This window comes from Xyrauchen texanus, chromosome 27 (assembly GCF_025860055.1).
Source record: "Xyrauchen texanus isolate HMW12.3.18 chromosome 27, RBS_HiC_50CHRs, whole genome shotgun sequence".
NCBI classification, from domain to species: Eukaryota; Metazoa; Chordata; class Actinopteri; order Cypriniformes; family Catostomidae; genus Xyrauchen; species Xyrauchen texanus.
This window is the reverse complement of record NC_068302.1, coordinates 2,238,888-2,263,603: the sequence shown is the minus strand read 5'-3', so window position 1 is coordinate 2,263,603 and position 24,716 is coordinate 2,238,888. Positions and strand designations below refer to the sequence as shown.

Genomic DNA, 24,716 nt, shown 5'->3' with positions numbered 1-24,716 from the left:
ATTTTAAGAATCAAGATCATTCAAATGCAGATCGCAATTAATGGGAAAATCTCAATTTTTACCTTGCCTTTATCACTGTTATTTTTACTGTTTTAAATAAAGCAGAATTCAATTCAGGGGGTATTCACGTAACCCCTAGAACCTGCTTAGGGACCCCCGGTTGGCTGTTTTACATTTCCGAATGAATGGTGATGTAACTGTCCAGAGATTTATTTATTTATTTTATTGTAAAGAAATGTAGTAAAAGTTATTTTTTATATATTTTTATATACGGTATTATTAATATTTTAAAATGTTTTGTCTGCCAGTGGTGAGTTCACATCATGTCGGAATTACTATTATTACGGGATTCCCACTGAAAAGTGTTCACGTCTTTGCAGTAATCACATGTTGTAAACTCTATGAAAGCTCTGACTTGAAAGTTGTGACGTCAGGTCAAAAGAACCAATATAGCACTGGCCTCGACAGATTGATTTGCCATTTTATTACACCAGTATTACCTGGAACACTTTCTTTGATTATAAACATTTTGCAAGAGTATATACAGTAGAGGTGAAGTTATCAACAACAATCATTATGAGTGTTATCAAAGAAACGAAGAACATCCGAGGTCCCAGGATGTGAACAGCTCTGAGTTGAATCTCCATAATTCTGCGGCAAAAAAAACAACATGACTTCTGATTCATGCAGAAGATTTTGCATATTGTTTTTATTTATCAGACAAACCATTTTCAAATATGAATAATATTTGAAATCAAAACTGCATATTTATATAGATATAATAATGTATTTTTCCAGTTTCATTTTATAGTTGCAAGCCCCCCAAAATTATCTAAATATATTTGAAATGATAAATGTAAAACATGCATAAAAGAGGGTTAATTAATCACTTTCTATATGAATTTCAAGTTTAAAACTAAATTAATTAATTGATGAATTAATTAATTGGTCCAGACACAAACTTAATCTACATGCTATCACTATCATGGAGTGGTGGTGGCGTAGTGGACTAAAGCACATAACTGGTAATCAGATTACCAGTTATGTGCTGGTTTGATCCCCACAGTCATCATCATTGTGTCCTTGAGCAAGACACTTAACTCCAGGTTGCTCCGGGGGGATTGTCCCGGTAATAAGGGCTCTGTAAGTCGCTTTGGATAAAAGCATCTGCCAAATGCATAAATGTAAATCACTAAATGACAATTCAGTCAAACTATTTAAAATCTTGATTTGTGTGTCGGAGTTTGCCACTTGTGTTTTAAACTAGAACTTGTTTTTTGTCATCTCAGACATGCTCATATCACGATGTCACTAACCCAGATCAAGACATGAGGATTGTGTTGCGCAGATGACTGCTGAAATGTTCTGTTACAGTATTCCTTATGCTGGAATGTTGCATTATTACAGTATCAGGCCGAATTGTTGTTGTGACCCTTGACCCACACTTCAGGGATACGCTGTATGCTCTGGCAAAACAGAGTAAAGTTCTGGGTGCGTATAAAGTAGCGCGACATGCCTTTGAGAAACTGCAAGGACTGAAGATCCCGACACGCTATCAGGACAGTATGGAGCTCAGCTGCCTGACGTTCCGCTCTAAACCCTACCACGACAGCGAGGTGTGTGTTCACATCATGTGCACGACTGCATTGTATAACAGTTGTTTTCTATCAGATGATGATTGTGTGCCCTGTAGGATTTGATCCCCATGTGTTACCGCTGTTCCACCAACAACCCTCTGCTGAATAACCAGGGCAACTGCTGTATTAACTGCAGACAGCCGTTCATATACTCCGCATCATCATACGGTGAGTGCCTCATACACACAGCTTCGGTGATATCTGGATTAATTTCGAGATGTATTTGAAATCAGGAATTCATATTATTATTTTGGTCTAAATAAAAATAGCTCAATAGTTCTACACAATATAATGTGTGAAATCACACCATGATGATATGGGAAATCTTATGAACAGGTGCCTAGTGTCACAGAGTATTTAACCCTGAAATGAAAGAGAAACTCTGTTGTGTATAAAGAGAATGAAGCTGTTTTATAATTTCCTATTTCTTTCTTTTTGGGCTTAAATATGACCTGGATATGTTCTTCCAAATAATGTGTGAAATGAAAGAACTCAAATGTGTGTGATTGTGTGTGTTTAGAGGTTCTTCCGCTGGTGGAGTTTTATCTAGAGAAGGATATCTCAGATGAGGAAGCTGTATCTCTCATTGATCTGGAAGTTCCTCGTGTGGAGAGGAGGAGCACTCACTGGCAGGAGATGAGCAGTGGAGGTAACGTCCTGCTACACTTATACATTACACATCCATTCATAAGGAGCAGTAGCAGTGACAATTATAATCTATCTTTTGAGCTAAGAACAACATTTGCCTTTGCTGGTGGCCATTATGAATCAAAAGGAGCATTAAAAGTCTCCCTAAATTTCACTGGTAATGAACATAATGAACTGATGAAGTTACTGTTTACAAACAGTACCGTGCAGCTGGGTACAACTACAGTATCGCCTTCCAAACGGTCAGAAATTTAATGTTAACCAAAGATAACAAGCTAAATTTCACAGACCACATCTCAAAGACCGCACGATCATGTAGATTTACACTCTACAATATCAGGAAGATAAGACCCTTCTTATCTGTACATGCCACACAACCGCTTGTTCAGTCCCTTGTCATAACTAGACTGGACTACTGTAACGCTCTCATTGCAGGCCTTCCTGCATGTGCTATTAGACCCCTCCAAATGACCCAGAATGCAACAGCACGTTTCATCATACCACGTTGGTGGAATGACCTTCCCAGCTCCATCCGTGAAGCAGACTCACTCTCGGTCTTCAAAAAACAACTTAAAACACATCTTTTCCAAGAGCACTTAACCACTCAACAAAAAAACACTTGTATATTTTTTTAATACTATTCTGATGCTAGTGAAACTTTATAATACCGGACTTTCATACCACTGTCTCCTTAAGATGATTCACTTATGTTTTCCTCTTTTGGAAGTCGCTTTGGATAAAAGCATCTGCAAATGAATAAATGTAAATGTACAAACATTTGCTCTTCATTGGCACTTCCAAGTTCTTTTGACTCCCCAGAAAAAAACTGCATTCAGTGGGTACTTCTCTCCAATTGAGCTGAAAAAGCCCAAAATGTGCTGTTTGAAACAACCATTTTCTAAATATTATTGGAGATTTGTGCTTCTTTACATTTCCATCAGGATCAGTGGATCAGGACGAACTCAGGGTTTGACATAATTTATGATATTTCACTGATCACATCATTGTTTTGTCATCTGCTCTATTGAGACTCATTTGCCCCACAGCTGGTGTTGGTAGATTTGAACTTGTTCACAACAGCTGTTTTTAATTACCAAAGTGCAACCGTTTTGACAAATAAATATGATCTAAAGATGATCTTAAATGGATAAAACCACAATATATGATCTAGTACGGGACAAACGGGACCCCGTCTCACCACCACTCTGGATATTTGTGAAGAAAGCATATGCAAATGACAAATAAGTAAGTAAGTATCTTGTTTATTCAAATAAGTCTGAATATTCAAACTTCGTATGCCAATGGAGTAGTATGTCCCAAGTAGTAAGCGAGAAATACCAGGTGACCTACTCTTCTGGCGAGATTATAAGTGCAGATCAACTGGACACTTTACGATAATCCCATAATCCCTTGGGAGCTGAGGTGACGTCACGTTCAAAACGCTTGATTTCAAAGAACAGCGGTAATGCGAAAGGAAGGCGGCTGTGATATATACAGTATATATTTATACTGTTTATACTGTATACCAAGACAGTTGTTCATTGTGCTGAAATGGTGCTTGTTTAACAAACCAAGAGTAGATTATTTTCGAGGTTGCTAATCATATTAGGGTCACAGGTCAATACTCGCATTCCTGGATGAAGTATGTCCGGAGTCTGTTCATACTACTCACCTGCATGCCTAAAAGAATGAACTCTTTTACTGGCCGAAAAGAACATCTTTCATCAAATACCATACATACTGTGACAGTACACAATTTCAGATGCAGGGTTGGAGATTGTTGTGTTGGAGCAGATGGAGGGCGATGGGTTCCTCAATCAGAGCATTCCTAGTATTAACCTGAAGAGAAACAATAAATATTGCTCCAATGCAGCTTTTTAGAGAATGTTGCCTTACAACCCCCAGTAAGCAAGCAAACGGTGACAGCGGAGAGAATTCCCTAGAAAGATGAACACACATACAAACTATTCTTGAAAGTTGCAACTACTCTGAAATCTCCCGCGGACCCCATAGCACCACCTTCCTGTAGCCTGGGGGTCCTCTGAATCCAGTTTGAAAACCCCTGGCTAACCATACACTTTATTGTGTTCTTGCACACCCTCTTTTCCCTTGGCACACCCAAAGCCTCGGTCCTGGCTATGCTACTGATCCAGAGCACATGTTACCTTAAAATATGTTAAACCAAAACTTGTGTAGAGACTGAAATGGCAATATGTACTGTGGAAAAGGATTTTGGTCTGTTCTTACCCAAAACCAACTGAATCACTTCAGAAGTTGTAAACGTCCCCTAACTGCTCCAAAGATCCACGAAACAGAATAGAAATGTATGCTTAAAGTGTGTGTGTGTGTGTGTGTGTGTGTGTGTGTGTGTGTGTGTGTGCGTGCGTGCGTGCGCGTGCGTGCGTGCGTGTCAGAATCTCAGTGTCTGAAGCTGGATGATGGCAGTGAAGACCCCGATGATGACCCCTTTACAGCCAAACTCAGCTTTGAGGTGAGACAGTTAACTGTTATCTGTGACAGGATTAAAGTCAGCATGAAATCAAAATGGAATTTATTAACTTCCTGGTCTGTTGTGAATGATTCTTCAGAGCACGTTACTAAAGAAATTGACCAATAATATCAAAGCCTAACATCCATGATCTCATCAAATCGAATCAATCTAATCTGGTCGCACACTACAATAATTCCCTATTGAATATTCTTGAATATTCCTGGGAATATGTCATATCAATACTCATTTAGAAAAGTTAAATGTGCTCTGAATGCAGTTTCAAGTTTACTTTAAATGTTCTCTAAGTATGCTTCATGCTTCTAGCTATCAGTGCGTTATACAATTATGCCAATAAATACCCAGAAGTTGAGAGACTGGAGAGATAAACAGAAATGTTATATTGTGCAAACTTGTGTGTGTGTTTGTGTGGTGCAGCAGGGCGGCAGTGCGTTTGTACCTGTGGTTGTGAGTCGAGCGGTTTTGAAGTCCATGTCCAGGCGAGATGTTTTGATCAAACGCTGGGCCAAACCGCTCAGCTGGCAGTACTACAGATCTCTCCTGCCTGACGTCAGCATCACTATGTGTCCTTCATGCTTTCAGGTACACAAACAGTGCATTCATTTCAGGGTTCAGCGGCATTCAGATTTAAATTGATTTACTTCCTGGATTTGCATTGAATAAATCGTTTGAATGAGATTCACACAAATCTGTTTAGAGAAAAATTTTGAATCACATGAGAAAAGTGTGTATTAACAGTGTTGGGGAATATAGCAAAGCTACTAGCGTACCTACATGTTTCAGTAGTGTGACAGTAGTTTCCTCATACCAACTCTGGGAAAGATTTAGCATGTGAATGTGGGTATGACATTTGATAGGGTATTGGTCTTGGCGGATAGATCTGCAACGCTGCTGCTCCTGAGCAAGTCCAAACCCCTAACCAAGCAGATCTGTCACCAAGACTTATGTACTGCTGCTGCTCTGAAGGGCATATGTGTAATGCTAATGAACTCATTTGTATGTGTTCCTCGATTTGCTTAGCCGAATAGCTTAAACGCTAGTGATCTAATTCATAATTTGTACCTGAGCTAGGAAAGCCTGAAGATTATTTAACTAGTGACTTAAACTAGCTATGCATGGATTTATTTAATCAAATGACCTAAAATAGTGATGTGGGCCAGCCAGATTTGGCTAAAGCTTACCTTTTATAAACCATACTGTATTAAGATACGCTTCTATGCATCACGGCCAAAGCAGACCTTACCGTACAAGCTGACAGAAGGAACCCCCAGCAAACCACCTGAGCAATAATTTGTTTTCAGAGAAAAACATCACACAGCGCGCTGCAGAGATACCAGATTAACTACAAAATTGAGCCAGTTAAATAAAAGACAAGGATAGAGGTGCAAGATGATTGGCTTAACATGTCACATTTAAACGAGCTGATTAGCTACCAGATAACAAGTCAAAGAACCTATCAGCTTGCACCACATAGACATGCATGGCTGAACTTCATGGCTGGTCATTTCAGCTATTTTCACAATAGTGTTGCTTTTCAAGTGACGAGCAAAATTTTCCAATGAGTAGCACTGTAGTGTCACAAACACTTCATTTGACACATTGTATTTTGAACGCAGCAAACAAGTAGAAGTATCGTTACTTTTTTTAGTACTCGCTGATACAGAGTCCGATACCTGGTTTTTTTTTTTTGCTGAACTCAATATCAGCAGTTTATTTCAGTTTCATCATCAGAATTGTGTTTAAATGAATACATTAATTTAAACTTTAATCAAATGAAAGTATAACAATTAATTTTCAACATAATAGTGTATTATGTTTTTATCAAACAAAACGATTTTATACAGAACCTCACTGCACAATCCTAAATACAACAACGTGCTGCATAACAGAGCATCACAGATGTGAGATATTGCTTAAATATTATACAATTACTATTGATTTATTATTAGTAGGAGTAGTGTAACAGTGAATATTACATAACTATATAGTAGTGATGTATTTCTGTCATACTTAGTCATTTAAATTGAGCTTTTATTAAGGAAGAGCTTTTATTTTGAAGGGTTTTTGTGTTGTTAGGCCAAGGAGCTCTGATGTAATGACGGCAGATTCTCAGTCCTGAAAATACGGTCGCTATATGAATCACAGTGACTATTAAACTCAGAAGGCTACTATATAAATAAATAAATATGTTGTGTGTATAAGACTCGCGCTAAAAAGTGAATTAGTTCTCTGTTCACTGTCATCTGCTTCAAACAGAGCATGAGATGCTCATAATAGTGTTTTCTGTGTATGAGTCAAGGATCTCTAAAGATATGAGCACTTATTGTCTTTATGTCAGCACAACACCGGCTCCACACATTCACAAGCACTCACATTTAAAACACTGCACGTGCAAACTATCTATTTATCTCATTAATAACAGCTTCTGCTGTTAAATAATCTCACTAGGACATGACATAGTAAATGAATTATTTCACATAAATGATTCACTGATTCACTTGAGCCTGCGCAGCCTTAACGGGACTTTGTCTTCTGTTGATGTAAAATATTGCTGCTGTTTGTCACTAGATTTCAAGTTAAAGTGTGTTTTAGTTTCATTTCATGTTTTCATCATGAACTATGGTTTTACTATATTGCTGTAACCATGTTTTTTTGCAGAGCCATGTTTTTACTATAGTAATATTGTAGTAACTTTGTAGTAACCATTGTTAATTGTGTTCTTACTATGGTTTTAAACTATATGGTGAATTTTCATAAGGGAATGCCACCCTAATTAAAAATATAACTATAAGAATCAGGGGATTTTATTGAGTTTTTTTATTGTTAAATATAAAAAAAATGTGTTCTTCAATATGTTCAATGTAATTAGTTAGCTACTTTTTGTTAGTAGCTTGTAGTGTAGCTAACTACTTTTCTAAAACAGTAGCTTGACTGTGGTTTATCTACTTTGAGTTATGACAAGTTTGCAGTTTTGGAAGTTATTGTTTGTGTATTATACTGTACATTTCAGGGAATAAAGAAGCATAATTAGGTCAAAATGAATGATGTAGTTATTGTTAGAAGCAACATGTGTCGGACTAATGCAATTTCTCATTGTATAACTGTGTTTAGCTTTTTTGAATTTTAATTGAATAAATTCCACATCCTGTGGGGCGTGGTCAATTCAAATTCACACTAATTCTTCTATTGCCAATTTTGCCCCAGCCTCTTTATTTGTTCTGTCTGTTTCCTCTTATTTGTACTGAAGTTTGATCGTATTGTGTGTGTTTATTTTTTCAGATGTTTCACAGTGAGGATTATGAGTTGTTGGTTCTTCAGCACAACTGCTGTCCGTACTGCCGCAGACCCATCGATGAACCAAACTAACACAACACTGTGTGTGTGTGAATTTATAAACTCAGTGGATTAGTCCCACATGCTGAGTGTATATGTAAGGTGTGAAGATGATTGAGCTGCTAGAAATCCGTAAGTAAATGCAGCTCAGTGGATCAGTGTGATAGGATTAACCGGATCAGAACACTCAGCAAACCAAAGCGGATTACACCCATTTGACTTGTGTGCACAAATATGCTCTTTCTTACACTTCACACTGGTCGTGAGATACAGATAGTTAAGTTAGTTATGATTTTGATACATTTACTTGCTGTTTGTGAGCACTACATTCCAGATAGATTATATGTTGCATTTGTTTTACATGTAAAATAATGTAATTTGTCTGAAATGTTTGTTGTTGAATAATTTTCTTATCAATAAAGCTGTTTTTTTTGTATATTGAGTTGACTCAGTTTTAAGATTGCTTCATAATTGCATCAAAATTAGACATGTGAGTGGGGCTTGTTCTGATCTGCGACAATGTTAGGATGTTGCTATGGGGTTGCTGGTTTACAAATGGGAATGTTGTCCTGGACCCTGTGATAAGGGAGCTTGTTAAACACCTTCCCTCAAGTGTCTAAGTTCTGGTCTCTAGATATGGATTGCAGTTTTGAAAGCTGCTTATGCTGAAACGTAAGGTGCAAACAGTCATTTTTCCTCAGTAACAAATTAATTATTGTAATTTTGAAACATATACACGGGCGTTTCAAAAGTTTGGAATAATGTACAGATTTTGCTCTTATGGAAAGAAATTGGTACTTTAATTCACCAAAGTGTCATTCAACTGATCACAATGTATAGTCAGGACATTGATAATGTGAAAAATTCCTATTACAATTAAAAAAAACATTCTTTTTTTAAACTACTTCAAAGATTTCTCATCAAAATCCTCCATGTGCAGCAATGACAACTGTACAGATCCTCAGATCCAGATACTCAGGTGACCTTTCACCTCACACTTCCTGTAGCACTTGCATTAGATGTGACTGTCTTGTCGGGCACTTCTCACACACCTTACAGTCTAGCTGATCCCACAAAATCTCAATGGGGTTAAGATCCATAACACTCTTTTCCAATTATCTGTTGTCCAATATCTGTTTCTTTGCCCACTCGAACCTTTTCTTTTTGATTTCTGTTACAAAAGTGGCTTTTTCTTTGCAATTATTCCCATAAGTCCTGCACCCCTGAGTCTTCTCTTTACTGTTGTACATGAAACTGCTGTTGAGCATGTAGAATTCAATGAAGCTGTCAGCATTCATCATTCATGTCTGCAGCAAATACCATGCAGGAAGAGTTACACGCAGAAGTTGAATACTTATGGCATAGCAATTTATGTCACTATCCCGAAGTATGAGCAACAGCAATAGTGATGTTTGCCTTAAAAAACACCTCTTATTATAATTATAACCTTGTGCGACCCTGCATACGCATGTGTGGACATGGTATTTTGGCTTTGCTATATGCAACCTATAATTTTATTTAATTTAAACCAAATGATCTCAATTCAGGAGAATCTGTGCTGTCAGTAAAGAGTTAAAATTTCACAAACGTAGTCATGTGACAAAACAACTTGGCACCGATCACAGCGGAGTTTGTCTTTGGGAGACTTGCCCAAAAAACTACATCTGTAAAGAAACCTAATTAAGTTTTTACATTGAAACATTTTTTGAGTCATAAGATTAGAGCAGGGGTGGGCAAAATTTTTTTCCAGAGGGCCATACTGACTTGAATGCGAAGCCCACACATTCATGACCATAATTATGTTTTTACCATTTATTTTTAATCATGTTAAACTACATGAATTTGGTAGAAATGACAGATTGCTTTACAATACGCTATTTGCCAGCCCAGAAGGCCTGAGTCATTGTTTAAAAAAAAATAAGAACTTTCTCTTAGAAAATGTTGACTTTTTTACATGTGTAAAGTTGTTACTTGTGTAACTGTGTGAGACTGTTTTTACTTGTTTATCTAACTCAAACATTTATACCAGTGCAGTACAGACTTGCATCACTGAATGAAGAACAGAGTAGGCTAATATTTACTATTTATGAACAAACACATTGTCTAATACATTAATACATTTTCGGTTCTGTTTTGCTCGTGTAACTGTAACTAACCTATGAGAATGTTTATGAATGACACTGTGTGTCATGAAAAGCATTGCCTACCCATGTCATTTTTTTGCCTAATGGGAACAACTGAGATGGTCACCTCTCTTTGCAAGACCATCAAATTCTGGCGTCCTGTCTGATGTTGAAATATGCAGCACAGAGGACAGATGTTTATCTGTCACCCGGGATCAGTAACATGACTTGTTTCCTTCAGTGAGCCATAGTAGTTGTCCAGTGTGGATGTAGTGAACTTTTTTTTGAAAGCAGTGTCGCGCTGGATGTCAATCAGTTCTAGCTGCACATCTCTGGACGCTTTCTCGCTATCAAATGAAATGGGAGAGGACACCAGCTCCAGCTCTAGCTCAGTCTTCACAAAGTCAGAGAAATGCCGGTTGAACTCGGTGTGGAGGTCTGTGAGAGTAGTGGTGTGTCTGTCGGTGTGGCTGGGTGGCACATCCAAGGTAGCCAGTGTTGGGAAATGTGTGAAGCACTTGTTGGTCATTTGTAGGGAAACAGGGTCAGCTTGGCTTTGAACGCTCGCACGTATGAATACAGCTCGTGCACGAACACATTCTTCCCCTGCAACTTTAGATTGAGGTCAGATGGCCCATTACATCCACTCTAAATGCAAAGTCACACACCCAATCCGTGTCTTGCAACTCTGCAATCTTGTCAGCTATACCGACAGTCACCGGAAACGTCCCTATCTCTCCTCTCAACTCCCACACATGGCAAAACACCTTCCCCAGGCTCAGCCAGCGAACATTCGAGTGGTACAGCACGTCTATGTGTTCAGTGTCACTTTCTTCCAGTAGCTGGATGAACTGGCGATGGTTAAGCTCTCGGGCCCGGATAAAGTTCACAAGTTTCACCACCGTTTTAGCACATAATCAAGTTGCAACACAGATTTACACAGGGATTCCTGGTGAATTATGCCGTGTAGGAAGATCAAATCTGAGTAGGGGTTGTCCTCTCTTACCCAGTCCTCTTTCCTCCACTGGACCCAGACGTTCTTCCCGGTGAGGTTTGGAGATCCATCTGTGGTCACGTTCAGCAATTTAGCCCATGACAGGTTCAGACTTTCCAAACATCCCAACACCCTGTCATAGAGATCTGATCCCCTTGTTGTCCCCTTCATCGACTCCATGGCAAGATATTCCTCCACTATTTCAAACCTGTCACTGATTCCTTGAATGAAAATAAGTAGTTGAGCGGTATCTTTGATATCCGTGCTCTCATCCAGCACAATGGAAAAATATGTGAAATCAGCTGCCTTCAACATCAGAGAAAGGCTTGCTCTATTTTGCGAGCTTGTGTGACAGCATGTAGCTAACTTCTGTTACTGATTCATGGATGGTCAACTGCTTTGTAAAAAATATTCTGCCTTGCAATTAAATTGGAAGAAAACACTTCATCTAAGTGCATTCACTCCTAAACTCCAACCAAAAGTTCAGTTTCAGGCTGCAGATGATGTTTGGATCACTCAACATGTTTGGCAGACATGAGACAATAATAATTAGTACATAGATTCAGAAATGATCATGTATCATTTTATTTTAACATGGCTGGCATCAGCTGCAGACTGGGAACAGTGGCACTGTACCGGACAGAAGTGGTGAAGGGGGAGCTGAGCTATAAGGCAAAGCTCTCTATTTTCTGGTCGGTCTTCATCCCTACCCTCACCTATGGTCATGAACTCTGGATAATGACCAAAATAATAAGATCACGGATACAAGCGGCTGAAATGATTTTTCTCCGCAGTGTGGCAGGACTCACTCTCGGTGACAGGGTGAGGAGTTCGGTCATCCATGATGAACTCAGAGTTGAGCCCATTGAGAGGAGCCAGTTGAGGTGGTTCGGGCATCTGGTAAGGGTGCCCCATGGGCACGTCCCGTTTGAAGGTGTTCCAGGCATGGCCAACAGGGATGAGACCCTGAGGTCGGCCTAAGACCCACTGGAGCAGCTAGGGATCCCTCTGGTTGAGCTGGAGGAAGTTGCAGAGTACAGGGATGTCTGTCTCTCTGCGCTCCCTATTGCCATGAGACCCTAATGGACTATGTGGTAAAGAAAATGGATGGATGCATGGTTAGCAGTGATTGGATGATGCTGGCCATTACTTTGAATCTGAATAAATTATGCTAATTTCTGATGTAATGTGTCAAAAACATGAATAACCAACACTGCTGGAAACATCAGAAACTATTTGATGAAAAAAATTGACTTTCTATAGCTTAGTGTTATTTAAAATTTCACAACTTAGACCCACTGAGCACATATGAGGACATCAATGTTTAGAAAATCTATTTGCTTTTTTCTTGCATGTTTATTAGGTGCTACTAGTTACAATTCAAAAAGGGAAATGGAAAATACACACAGCAGTCACATTTGGATCTCAGGAGGATAAGGATGAATAAATAATTATTATTCAGATGTAGAAAAAAACATTTCCTGAGATGAATTAAGTCTCAACACTTCTCTTCATTTATCATCATATCCTGCTCGTCCCACTCATGCACATTCCACCTAGTTAGACATTTCATGAGGAAAAAATACAAAATGAACTAATAAAAAGTTCCTTAATGACATAATCCTTCAAAAAGCCGTTTCATTTTTAGTGGGAAAACAACATCACAAACATCACTTTGTATTGGCAATTGATGGATTCTGAAGTCTTTATTTTTACCCCGTCATGTTCCATCCTGTTGACTGATTGAGTAACTAATCAAGTCATAAATAAAATTGAAACACTTGAGCTTGACTAGAATATATTTTTGATAGTCATGTATGCCTAGAAATACTTCCTTGAATTTTGTGGCATTAGCTGGTTTTTCTCCCTTTGAAATATTCCATCTTGCTACAGTAAATGACAGAAATCAGTGTGATAATATCAAAATAAACTTCAGGTTAATGCCCTTAAATCTCAATCACCATGTTTAGTCTTTTACAGAAGCACTTCCTTAAATACAACACAAGCATATTCATTCAAATTCCAGGAATGAACCAAGTGTCGTTTGTTTTGTCTCATGTTCTTAGTTGTTGCTGTTGTCCTCCAGCCCACAACCTTCACGGATTATCAAACGCTCTCTAACCTCAATCTGTTTGTAACCCCATTCCTCCAAATTGCAGCACTGTACTGTAATCTGGCATATGCAGTTAATCTGGGCCAGCGGGGGGCATATAAGAACCGCTCGTGTCCTGGGGAGCAGATTACTCATTTTTAGGGACTTTGTTTGCTTTCAACTGAGGAGGTGGAGAAAGTTTTGGTCTCGTTTGCTTGTCTGTATTCTTTCTCTCTGATTGGGCTCCTGACCGGTGAAGCAAACATGAACGGGACAGAGGGTCCAAACTTCTATGTGCCGATGTCCAACAAAACAGGTTTAGTCCGCAGCCCTTTCGAGGAGCCTCAGTACTACCTGGCCGAGCCGTGGAAGTACTCTCTCCTGGCCGCGTACATACTCTTCCTCATCATCACCTCATTCCCCATCAACTTCCTGACGCTCTATGTGACCATCCAGCACAAGAAGCTCCGCACGCCCCTCAACTACATCCTGCTCAATCTCGCTGTGGCCGACCTGTTCATGGTGATGGGGGGCTTCACCGTAACCCTCTTCACGGCTCTGCATGGATATTTCGTCCTGGGGGTCACCGGCTGCAACATTGAGGGCTTCTTTGCCACCCTGGGTGGTGAGTGCATTTGTGATGGAAAAATCTTGGGAAAACTGTTCTGATTATGTGTCTAGATCATTGGATGAGTCAAACACTGGGTTTATTTGGACTTGAAGGATTAATTCACCAAAAAGTAAATTAGTGCTGACATGTTGTGTGATATGTACTTTGAATATTGTAATCATTCAGTACATATCAAAGTACCATGGGATTACCATATGATACCACCACTATACATTTTTCTATCAGATTCAGGTGTGAATTCACTAAGAATGAGTTTGTTCAGTAAAAGCGCTGTTTATTTGATTTCATGCCCGATTCACTAAAGACATTAGGTAGATCTGGCAACGGCGCAAACGCACCCACAAAATCTGTGCTGAACGCAATTTGCACGCAACAATGAAATTCTTGCGGACTTGTTCTGAGCACTATTCACCTTATGCGATAGAGAATCTAGTGCACAGCCATCTTGAAAATTTCCTTTCTAGCGGTTTCTATGTAGAGATCTATGGTGTTGATGTCAATGTGTAATTAATTAGCGAAGTGAATTTACAGGTTATAGAGTTGTCAAAATCTATCATGAGTATATTAACGTGTTCAGGAGGAACGTGTAATAATAACTGGAAACAGAGCGAGAGATTTTAAACAAGAGTACTTCATTCATATATGCACAAGATCCTGTATTCACACTGTGGACGTACTGATGAGCCTCTGTGATCATGAAACTCCAAGAGTACACACATATACATATACACGAACACACATATACACACATATACGCACACATATACATATACACAAACACACATACACACATATACACAAACACATATACTCACACACACATATACACATACACACAAATATATACGCACACACACACACACAAAGTGCTGATTAAAATAAAATGAAGCCTATTTTAAAGGCCATTTTTTGCCTTTTTTATTCTAATTGTTATACATAATTATATATATAAAATATTATGATTATGTATTATTAATAATATGTATAATATATGTAATTATTATATATAATTCTCAACAGTTGTTCTCATTAAATTCTCATTACTATAATACTTTTATTTAAATCACCATAAATTGAAGGTTGTACAACAAATACTATTTGCTTGTTTCTATTGATTTTTGGGGTGCAATGTGACCTAGTCATGGTCTTGTCACATTTAATGAGATTCATATCTGTTCTGTGAACATTGCCTTTACACCAAGATACATCATGCAGCACATACAATATGGTTTTTGTGACAGTTATCATTCAGAGTTTAGATGAGTCTACATGAATATAATGATGGATTATTGATTGTTCCTCAGGTGAGATAGCGCTGTGGTCTCTAGTGGTGTTGGCTATTGAGCGCTACATAGTGGTGTGTAAGCCAATGGCAACATTTCGTTTCAGTGACAAACATGCCATCATGGGGGTGGGCTTCACCTGGGTCATGGCCCTCACCTGCGCTGTACCCCCACTGCTGGGCTGGTCCAGGTAAAATTACATTTGTTTTTCTCTTCGATAAATCAATCATATCAATGTGTTCTAAGATTGTAGATGATGGGTATTTGATCAAAAAACACCACCAAGTGTGTGTGTGTGTGTGTGTGTTAGTTTAATTAGGTATAGTTTGGGGATAAAATTGTCCACAGAATTGAGCTAAACCTGACAAAACCTCCTCAATTGAAACAAATTATGAATAAAATCATATACTATAAATATAGACTCATGAACAGATGATTACTAGTTCTAATGATTCTTTAAGTATATAGCTGTCAGTCTAGGCTTCTTTTTTACCTCATTGAGTCATCTTGGCTGGACGGCCACTTCTAGGGAGAGTAGCCACAGTACTAAATCATCATTTATAGACAGTTTGTCTAACTGTGGACAGATGAATATCTACGTTTTTCCAGATAACTTTGTAACCCTTCCATATGGAAAGCAACAATTCTTGATGGAGGTCTTTTGAGATTGCTTTTTTGCGATGAATGGTCTACGTCAGCAAACACGTTTTGTTTCCAAGTCAAAGTAGCTCTAACCCACACACCCGATCTCATTTCATTAATTGGATGCCAGGTTGGCCATCTCCTGACTCTAGTTAGCCTTTTTTGATGTCATAAGCCAAGGGGTACACATACATTTTCCAATCTACACTGTGAATGTTTGAATGATGTCTTCAAAATGTACAAGACTAATACAATAATTTGTGTTTTTATCAGTTAAAACAGATTGTGTTTGTTCATTATTGTAACATAGATGAAGATCAAACCAGATTTTATGACAAATGTATACATAAATGCTGGTAATTCTTGCCACTGTACACTGGCATCCAAAAGTTTGTAATAATGTGCAGATTTTGCTCTTACGGAAAGAAATTGGTGCATTTATTCACCAAAGTGTCATTCAACTGATCACAATGTATAGTCAGGACATTAACAATGTGAAGAATTATTATTACAATTTACTAAAAAAAATTCAGAACTTCTTAAACTACTTCAAAGATTTCTCATCAAAAAATCATCCATGTGCAGTTGACAGCTTTACAGATCCTCAGATGCAGATACTCAGGTGACCTTTCACCCCACACTTCCTGTAGCACTTGCATTAGATGTGTCTGTCTTGTCGGGCACTTCTCATGCACCTTACAGTCTAGCTGATCCCACAAAATCTCAATGGGGTTAAGATCCATAACACTCTTTTCCAATTATCTGTTGTCCAATGTCTGTTTCTTTGCCCACTCGAACATTTTCTTTTTGATTTCTGTTACAAAAGTGCCTTTTTCTTTGCAATTATTCCCATAAGTCCTGCACCCCTGAGTCTTCTCTTTACTGTTGTACATGAAACTGGTGTTGAGCGGGTAGAATTCAATGAAGCTGTCAGCGGAGGACATGTGAGGCGTCTATTTCTCAAACTAGAGACTCTGATGTACTTATCCTCTTGTTTAGTTGTACATCTGGTCTTCCACATCTCTTTCTGTCCTTGTTAGAGTCAGTTGTTCTTTGTCTTTGAAGACTGTAGTGTACAGCTTTGTATGAAATCTTCAGTTTCAAGCATTGTATAGTGTTCATTCCTCAAAACAATGATTGACTGATGAGTTTCTAGAGAAAGCTCTTGAATTCTTTTTTTAATTTTTTTTACCTAATACTGACCTTAAGACATGCCAGTCTATTGTATACTGTGACAACTCAAAACAAACTCAAAGACAATGTTCAGCTTCATTTAATAAATCAAATATCTTTCAACTGTGTTTGATATAATATCAAGTGATATTCTTGTACCAAATTATCAATTTATCATGATTACTCAAGGATAAGGTGTTGGAGTGATGTTGCTGTCTAGATTTGATCAAAAATGACTTTTTTTCAACTAGTGATGGTACTGTTTTACATCAGTAATGTTCTGACTATACTTTGTGATCAGTTGAATGCCATTTTGGTGAATTAAAGTACCAATTTCCTTCCGAAACAGCAAAATCTGTACATTATTCCAAACTTTTGGCTGCCATTGAATTATTTTTTATTTGTGGGCATTTCTTACATTTTAATAGATTGCCATCCTTGTATATACAGTTGAATATATTATGAAATATAATTATATTTATATTACAATAAAATAATTCTATGGGCAAGTTGTGTGTTTGTGTGTGTGTGTGTGTGTGTGTGTGTGTGTGTGTATGTGCGTGCGTGTGTGTGTGTGTGTGTGTGTGTGCGTGTGAGCGTGTGAGCGTGTATTTATCACTTTGTGGGGACCAAAACCCGAAATGTTTGACCTTGTGGGACGTTTTGTCGGTCCCCATGAGGAAAACAGCTTATAAATCATACTAAATTATGTTTTTTTTTTTTGATTTATAAATGTATATGTTTTGTATATGAGGGTTAGGGGATAGAATATTAAGTTTGTACAGTATAAAAATTATTATGTCTTAGGAAAGTCCCCATAAAACATGGAAACACAACATGTGTGTGTGTGTGTGTGTGTGTGTGTGTGTGTGTGTGTGTGTGTGTGCAGATATATTCCAGAAGGGATGCAGTGCTCTTGTGGAATAGATTACTACACTCCTAAACCTGAAGTCCACAACACTTCATTTGTCATCTACATGTTCATCCTGCATTTCTCCATCCCACTGCTCATCATCTTCTTCTGCTACAGTCGACTTTTGTGTACTGTCCGTGCCGTAAGTATTTCTCCTTTATTTTTTTATGTTACAAATATGCATGTTTTCAATGAATGTACAATATATTTATTTTTTCTCTTTTCTCTTCTCAGGCTGCAGCTCAGCAGCAAGAATCAGAGACGACCCAGCGGGCCGAAAGGGAAGTGACACGTATGGTGGTTGTCATGGTGATTGCATTTTTAGTCTGCTGGGTGCCATATGCCAGTGTGGCCTGGTACATCTTTGCTAATCAAGGGACAGAGTTTGGTCCTGTCTTCATGACAATTCCAGCATTTTTTGCTAAGAGTGCAGCGCTCTACAACCCAGTCATCTATATCATGCTCAACAGACAGGTGAGATGACAAAACACTGAATGCTTCTTAGGGGTCATAGGGGTCACGCATGATACACTGTCCACATTCACATGTACTATAAATGTTGCCTATTCAGTTTTCAGAAACTGTCCAGTCACAGTTAGGTCATGAGGAATTGGGATGCACACTAATATTCTTAAACAGCAAAGGAACTAACAATATAAGTAAAATGTGGTAGTGTGTGAAACCTTGTGCTGATTCTGTATGTGTGTAGCACCTGATACTCAGCATTTTCTTCTGAAGGTTACAAATGAGCAGCTGATGATTCTTTTTAAAAAGATCCCTGGTAGTTTCAGTCTGATCTTAACAGTTTGAGCTGGATACCGCAATGGGGGAACTGCCATACCCCACTGTGTAGGGGGAGAAAGTAGCCTTAGAATGTAGTCCATAAACTGAAAGCTTACATCTGCCTCCCAGCAGACAGGATTTCACAGGCTTGTTGAGCCCAAAACGAAAGCAGTACTTGAGCTCAATTTCTCCCCAAATGAGTGTATGGGCAAGAGCTTAGAACTGCTCCATGAACTGCTTGATGGTGTTACTCCCTTCACTGAGAGACAAGAGTTCTAAAGCCGTTAGATCCAACAGTGGGTCAGTTCTTCTGTAATGTTTGTCGAGCCGAAAGATGAGAGGAAGTGGATCTAAGTGCAGGCTTTTACAAATAAACTCAAACAATACACTAGAAACAAGAAACACTGAAGAATTAAACAAACCACTACAGCCATGAAAGAACCAGAACTGACGAAGACACAGCAAATGAGAGCATTATACTGTATACATCAGGACTAAGCAAAGTGCTGTTACTCATTTCACTCATGAAGAGATCGGCCAATCATGGCTGAAGGCATTTACATTGGAGCCTAAACATGCAAATTGCAAAAATCATTTTTTGTTAAGAGATTATACAGGGCTTTATTAATGACTAATAATTTGATCATAAATGCATTACAAATCATTGATATGTGGTTAAAACAACATGCAAGTATAGGATGACTTTCATGCTGTACCTGCCAAATAGTGGGCCATTATAAAAGCTTAACATTTATTCAACATCATCAGCCATTGAAAATGTACCTAAATGTAGACGGATGTGCATTGCAAACAACACTAAGTAAGTTGAGACAGAGAGTAGCACCATTCTTATGATGTCATCGTCAGGTGACGCGTAAACAGAGTCAAGACATTACAGTAATGATTATAAACTCAAAGCGGACTGTAGCAAAATGGCATGATCCCACTTTTAATCTCACTAAAACAGTTTATTTTTGCTGCATTGTGACATAAATCATGAATTAGGGTATTTTATGTTTTTGATTAATATAAGTTGATTTAATAAGCATTGACTTTATAATATGCAAGTTAAAGTTTTCACTGTTTGGCAATAATTGGATGAAGGTTGCCCTTTTTATACATGTTGCAAGTACTGAATAAAAATGATTTATAATGCATTTGTAAATGATTTATAATGCATTTGTAAATGATTTATAATGCATTTGTAAATGATGACAAGTAGTCATGAAAATCTAAAGTATGAAATTATGTTTTAATACCAACTGAAGCACATTTGTTTATCTTTTGCCTTAACTGCACAGCTCAATATCATAATTTGACTGATTACTTTACGAAAGTCTCTAATATGTACGTTTGCATTGAGTATCTAAGACACCTGTGTGTTTGCTCTCGTACAGTTCAGGAACAGCATGATCACTACAGTGTGCTGTGGCAAGAACCCATTCGGTGAGGAGGAGACCAGCACAACTGTCTCCAGCAAGACTCAATCCTCAACTGTCTCGTCCAGTCAAGTCACTCCTGCCTGACCACATGAATGACTCGTGTCACACAGCACAACTGGAATTAAACCACCCAGTAGCTTCCTATAGGCCAAACATGTCTCTGCAAATCTACCTGCTGTCCAATTGGCCAGTCTACAACATTTACAACTTCTCAGCATTGTGCCGTTTGTGGTTGTGACGCACCATGAACTAAATCCATCCATGTGTTGTGTAGAAACTTACTGGAATGTCTTTTTTAAAACACCTCGTCCATATTTTATAACGCTGAAGGTGTTAATGAATATAAAGCTGCTATCATGGATGATATTGCTTAGCTTTACTGTAAAGTTTCTTCTTAAGTTTGTGTTGACAGGAAGTGAGATGTATGTTGCAGCCATAATAGACTTCAGGAGATGCTACACATCATGTCAAATAATTCTGTGAATGATTAGAGGTCTGTAGAGGAATTAGGTGAGAATATGTAAATGTACATATATAAATATAGAGGGAAAGCATAATAAAAACACATTCAGTGGAATAATGTCAGTCTCATTGTGCAGAAAACCCCTCAAATGTAAAAAAAGAAAAAAGAAAGTAAAATTCAACAATTCGTAAGATTCTAAACATGTACAATATTATTTATGATAAACATCTGTCTTTGAAAGCTTGTGATTCAGGCTTTGTTTTCTGAATGTCCCTGCAAAAAGTGTAAGTTCATGCAAGCACAAGGAAAAGAACATTTTCCTCTATCACTTTCCATCACAATATACAGTACATATCTGACATGCAGGTGGTGATCTTGGACACTCGCTATGTGCTCGTCCTTAGACATTCAGTCTATTTTGTGATCCAGCGCACTTTTCCCATCGTTTCATCGAATATCTCTGCCTGTGAGTGGACTAGAAGCTTAACTTGGTGTTGTTGGAAAGTCATGATTATCAGCTTTGCACTTGTATATAAAATTATTAATATATTATTCTACATTTTTTCAAAAAACTTCTATATTCTTATTCATATATACGTCTTTACCACAGGGTAGCGCTCGTTTGTGTCTCATTTGTGAGGTTTTCAGGATTTATATTATGTGCTATAAATGCAAGTGATGAATTTCTGAGATATGTTTAGATTATAAGCTTTCAAATGGTACCACAACTTACATACTACTGGCCCCATCTGTAGTGGGACTTAAAGGGGTTAATACTTGCCCTGCTGCTGTGTTTGAACATAAGTAAACAGTGCACACGTTACACACACACCGTCTTAATCAAGTTTATGGCTTTATTTGCTAAAATTCCCTTTCTTCAAGAAATTAAACACATTTTAAGCAGAATATCTATGGTATTGTGCACACATTTATGGTTCAGACCCAACTAAAAAGACCCAAACCCATCAAATAAAAAAAGGAAAACTAGATTTGCAATGAGGTCCCATTCAAGCCTATTATATGCATATCATAATGTCACTTGCGGTCCATGGTGTAGTGGGATATGTAGTTGTATGCCATTGAAAGAGTAGTGCAGGTACAAATATCCCACCTGAAACCTTATTCACATTAAATCAATCACGCTACAAAATAATTATACACGGCTATGAATATTGCTATGGAGAATGTCTTATAAAATCCAGTGCATCATTGGATGTCCCCGAGTGTGGGGTCAGTGCGTTACAAAGCTCCTAGGGTCGACAGTTAAACAAGATCCCAGTTCAAAGATAAGTCGATATGAATCACACACCCACTGTGACCAGACAGATATGAATATCAATTTAAATATGATCAATCATAGCAACTGAGCTTTTTCCATTTCGTTACATTTAAATCCACGTTAAATTAAAGGGGGTTTAACAGTCTCATTCAAACTTATAAGGCCTTCATTTCATATGAAATGGTCTGAGGAATGTAGTGTGTTTTCATTGGCTCAGAGCCCCAGAAGCTGGCTCGTGATTGGCTGTGATTGCTGGGCTCTGTTTTGATTGGCTGTTGTTCAGGCTTCACTGCTGCACTCATAGATGTTGTCTTCCACCAGTGCGATGACCTGCTCAAACTTGTGCTGCAGTTGCGTGCGTCGAGCGGTAGGGTTCGAGTCCAGTGCGCTCACCACCTGAGATAATGAGAGAGTGTTGAACATAAAGATCAAATATAAAAGAACATTATGCTTATGAGCTTTTTAAAGGCTTCAGGTCAGGCCGGTGAGTAAGAGGCAGTCAACTATTGGGAAAAAGGCAACTGGAATGACGCTGACCAGATTCAAACCTGTGTTCCTGTGAGCAGGGTGTTGGGTGAATTGCACTTCCACGTGCCACAGCTCCAACAAGAACAAAAGATTCAGATGAGATCATCTCAAACCTATGCTGAACTTTTCACATGTTCTCTGACCGTATCGAGAAAGTGACAGTGAAACCCGAAACAATCTGGCTTCTTCACACACATGGGTTTATGCACACTGCACATAAAAAGTAATCAGCATTACAGTTTGCCTGCTTGTTTTGTAAACCCGCATGCGAGCGCTCTTTCATGTCAAACAGCCTCTATTCATACAGCAGCTGCTGGTACAGAATGAGCCAATCACGCGGGCAACAATCAGTGCATTTCACTGCGCTGTTTCAGATCCACTGAGCTCAGCCTCGATGAAAGAATGGACCTGAAAATCAGAGCAGGACATCTGGGTGGCAGAACGCTCACACATGTACAGGAACATGATGTAATCACAGGTGAGGTGCTGGCAGACTTCAGGAGAGACTGAATGATTGCGTTTACACACTCATTTTCTGATATTAGTCAAAATATGGTCATATTCATATGATCATGTAAATGCAGATTAAGCCAATATTATGGGTTCTATCTGAATAAGACAGCTAGCATATGCCTGTATTCATCTGAATTTTGGGTCATATACAAAAACTATCGGTACAATTTAAAAAAGTTTGCATTAGTTAACATTAGTTAATGTATTAGTTGACCTGAACTTACAATGAACAACACATATTTACAGCATTTATTAATATTAGTTCATGTTCATTTATATATATACAAACACATTTCTTAACATTAGAAAGGCGTATAAGTTAACATTACTTAATGCATTAGCAAACGTGAACTAACAATAAACAACACCCTTTTACAGCATTTAGTAATCTTGCTTTATGTTCATTTATAGATATATAGTTATTGTCAACTAACAAGCAAAAGAGCCTCTTTAAAGTATTTATTAATGTTCATTAATACAATAGTATATAATAAAACATTTCGTAACATTTAAAAGGTGTTTTAGGTAATTATGATTTAGTTAACAAAAACTAACACTTAAAAATAACATGTCTTTACAGTATTTATGTCATGTGCAATGTCAATAATATACATTATATATATATATATATATATATATATATATATATACACACACACACACACAGTTATATATATATATATATATATATACAGTTGCAACGTGAGGGGAGTTCTCTAGTGCAAAACTTATTTGACAGTTTTCTATTGTTGTGTATGTTGTGTTTTAACATACACAACTAAGATTTTTTGCAGAAAATGTTCTCAGAATTATATTTGTGGTATTTGTTGTTGAATTGAAATGTTTATGAATATGTTACCTTTGTTATGTAATGCTTTTAAATATCCTGCAAATGTTTGCATCGTTGAATTGCTTCCACTTTACAATAATGTCTGTCATCGCTCGTAATTAATGCTTTTTTAATGTTAACTAATGTTAGTAAAGAGCCTATAAACATTAATAACACATTTGGTAATGTTGAAATATTTTAGACTTTTCAATAAAGTTCACAAATATGCATAATATATACTTTATTATCATTAATTATCATAAATAAATAGTAAAAAAAAAAACATTTAGTTATGCATTAATTGATGTTCAAATGTTTCACAAAACTCCATAATAATGTATATATTTATTTATTTTTACCATTAAGTAAAATATCACATAGGTAAGGAGTGACAATTATCAAACAATAATATAAGTGAGTGAGAATACTTTCAATATTCCATATACAGGATATATATATATATATATATATAGAAATAGAGCCGCACCCCTGCGGCTTGATCAATACAACAGTTTCTATTATCAGAAATAACTTTTAATATTTGAAACTTTTTATGTTTCAATGTATTTCGCCCTAATCACAATCACATAGCTAAAATGGAAAGCACCGCGCTACCCTCCCTCTCTCTCTCTCTCTCGGTCACACACACACACACACACACACACACACACACACACACACACACACACACACTGAGCTGTATCAGAGCTAGATACACTTGATCAATATAACAGTTTCTGAAATATCTGTGGGAAACATCATCACACTCCACACACATGTGGACACACATACATTATATGCATTACACACACTTGCGAGAGAACAACACATCATTTCAGCACACAGCTGCATCTCAGTGGGGTTGAAAACACTTGTTAAAGTTTACAGCAGAAATATGGTG

At 37.7% G+C, this 24,716-nt stretch overlaps 3 protein-coding genes across 3 annotated transcripts in view; 2 read left to right on the top strand and 1 right to left on the bottom strand.

Moving 5' to 3' along the window:
• Positions 1–8,546, top strand: part of LOC127620825 (intraflagellar transport protein 122 homolog) — a 97,945-nt gene extending 89,399 nt beyond the window's left edge. Inside the window, exons 24-29 of the mRNA XM_052094081.1 lie at positions 1,451–1,616; positions 1,694–1,805; positions 2,158–2,286; positions 4,700–4,776; positions 5,212–5,376; positions 8,074–8,546. Of these exons, the coding sequence (XP_051950041.1) occupies positions 1,451–1,616; positions 1,694–1,805; positions 2,158–2,286; positions 4,700–4,776; positions 5,212–5,376; positions 8,074–8,160 (736 nt within the window). The 3' untranslated portion in view covers positions 8,161–8,546. The remainder of the gene's footprint in view (positions 1–1,450; positions 1,617–1,693; positions 1,806–2,157; positions 2,287–4,699; positions 4,777–5,211; positions 5,377–8,073) is intronic.
• A 5,054-nt stretch (positions 8,547–13,600) lies between these two features.
• On the top strand, positions 13,601–20,508 carry LOC127620520 (rhodopsin-like). The gene is made up of 5 exons (XM_052093648.1): positions 13,601–13,961; positions 15,272–15,440; positions 17,955–18,120; positions 18,213–18,452; positions 20,159–20,508. Exons 1-5 carry the CDS (start codon positions 13,601–13,603, stop codon positions 20,285–20,287), a joined length of 1,065 nt encoding a protein of 354 aa, XP_051949608.1. The 3' UTR covers positions 20,288–20,508.
• A 998-nt stretch (positions 20,509–21,506) lies between these two features.
• The window catches only part of LOC127620632 (plexin-D1-like), a 108,533-nt gene continuing 105,323 nt past the window's right edge, over positions 21,507–24,716 (bottom strand). The window contains exon 36 of the mRNA XM_052093822.1: positions 21,507–22,341. Coding sequence (XP_051949782.1) covers positions 22,225–22,341 — 117 coding nt within the window. The 3' untranslated portion in view covers positions 21,507–22,224. The remainder of the gene's footprint in view (positions 22,342–24,716) is intronic.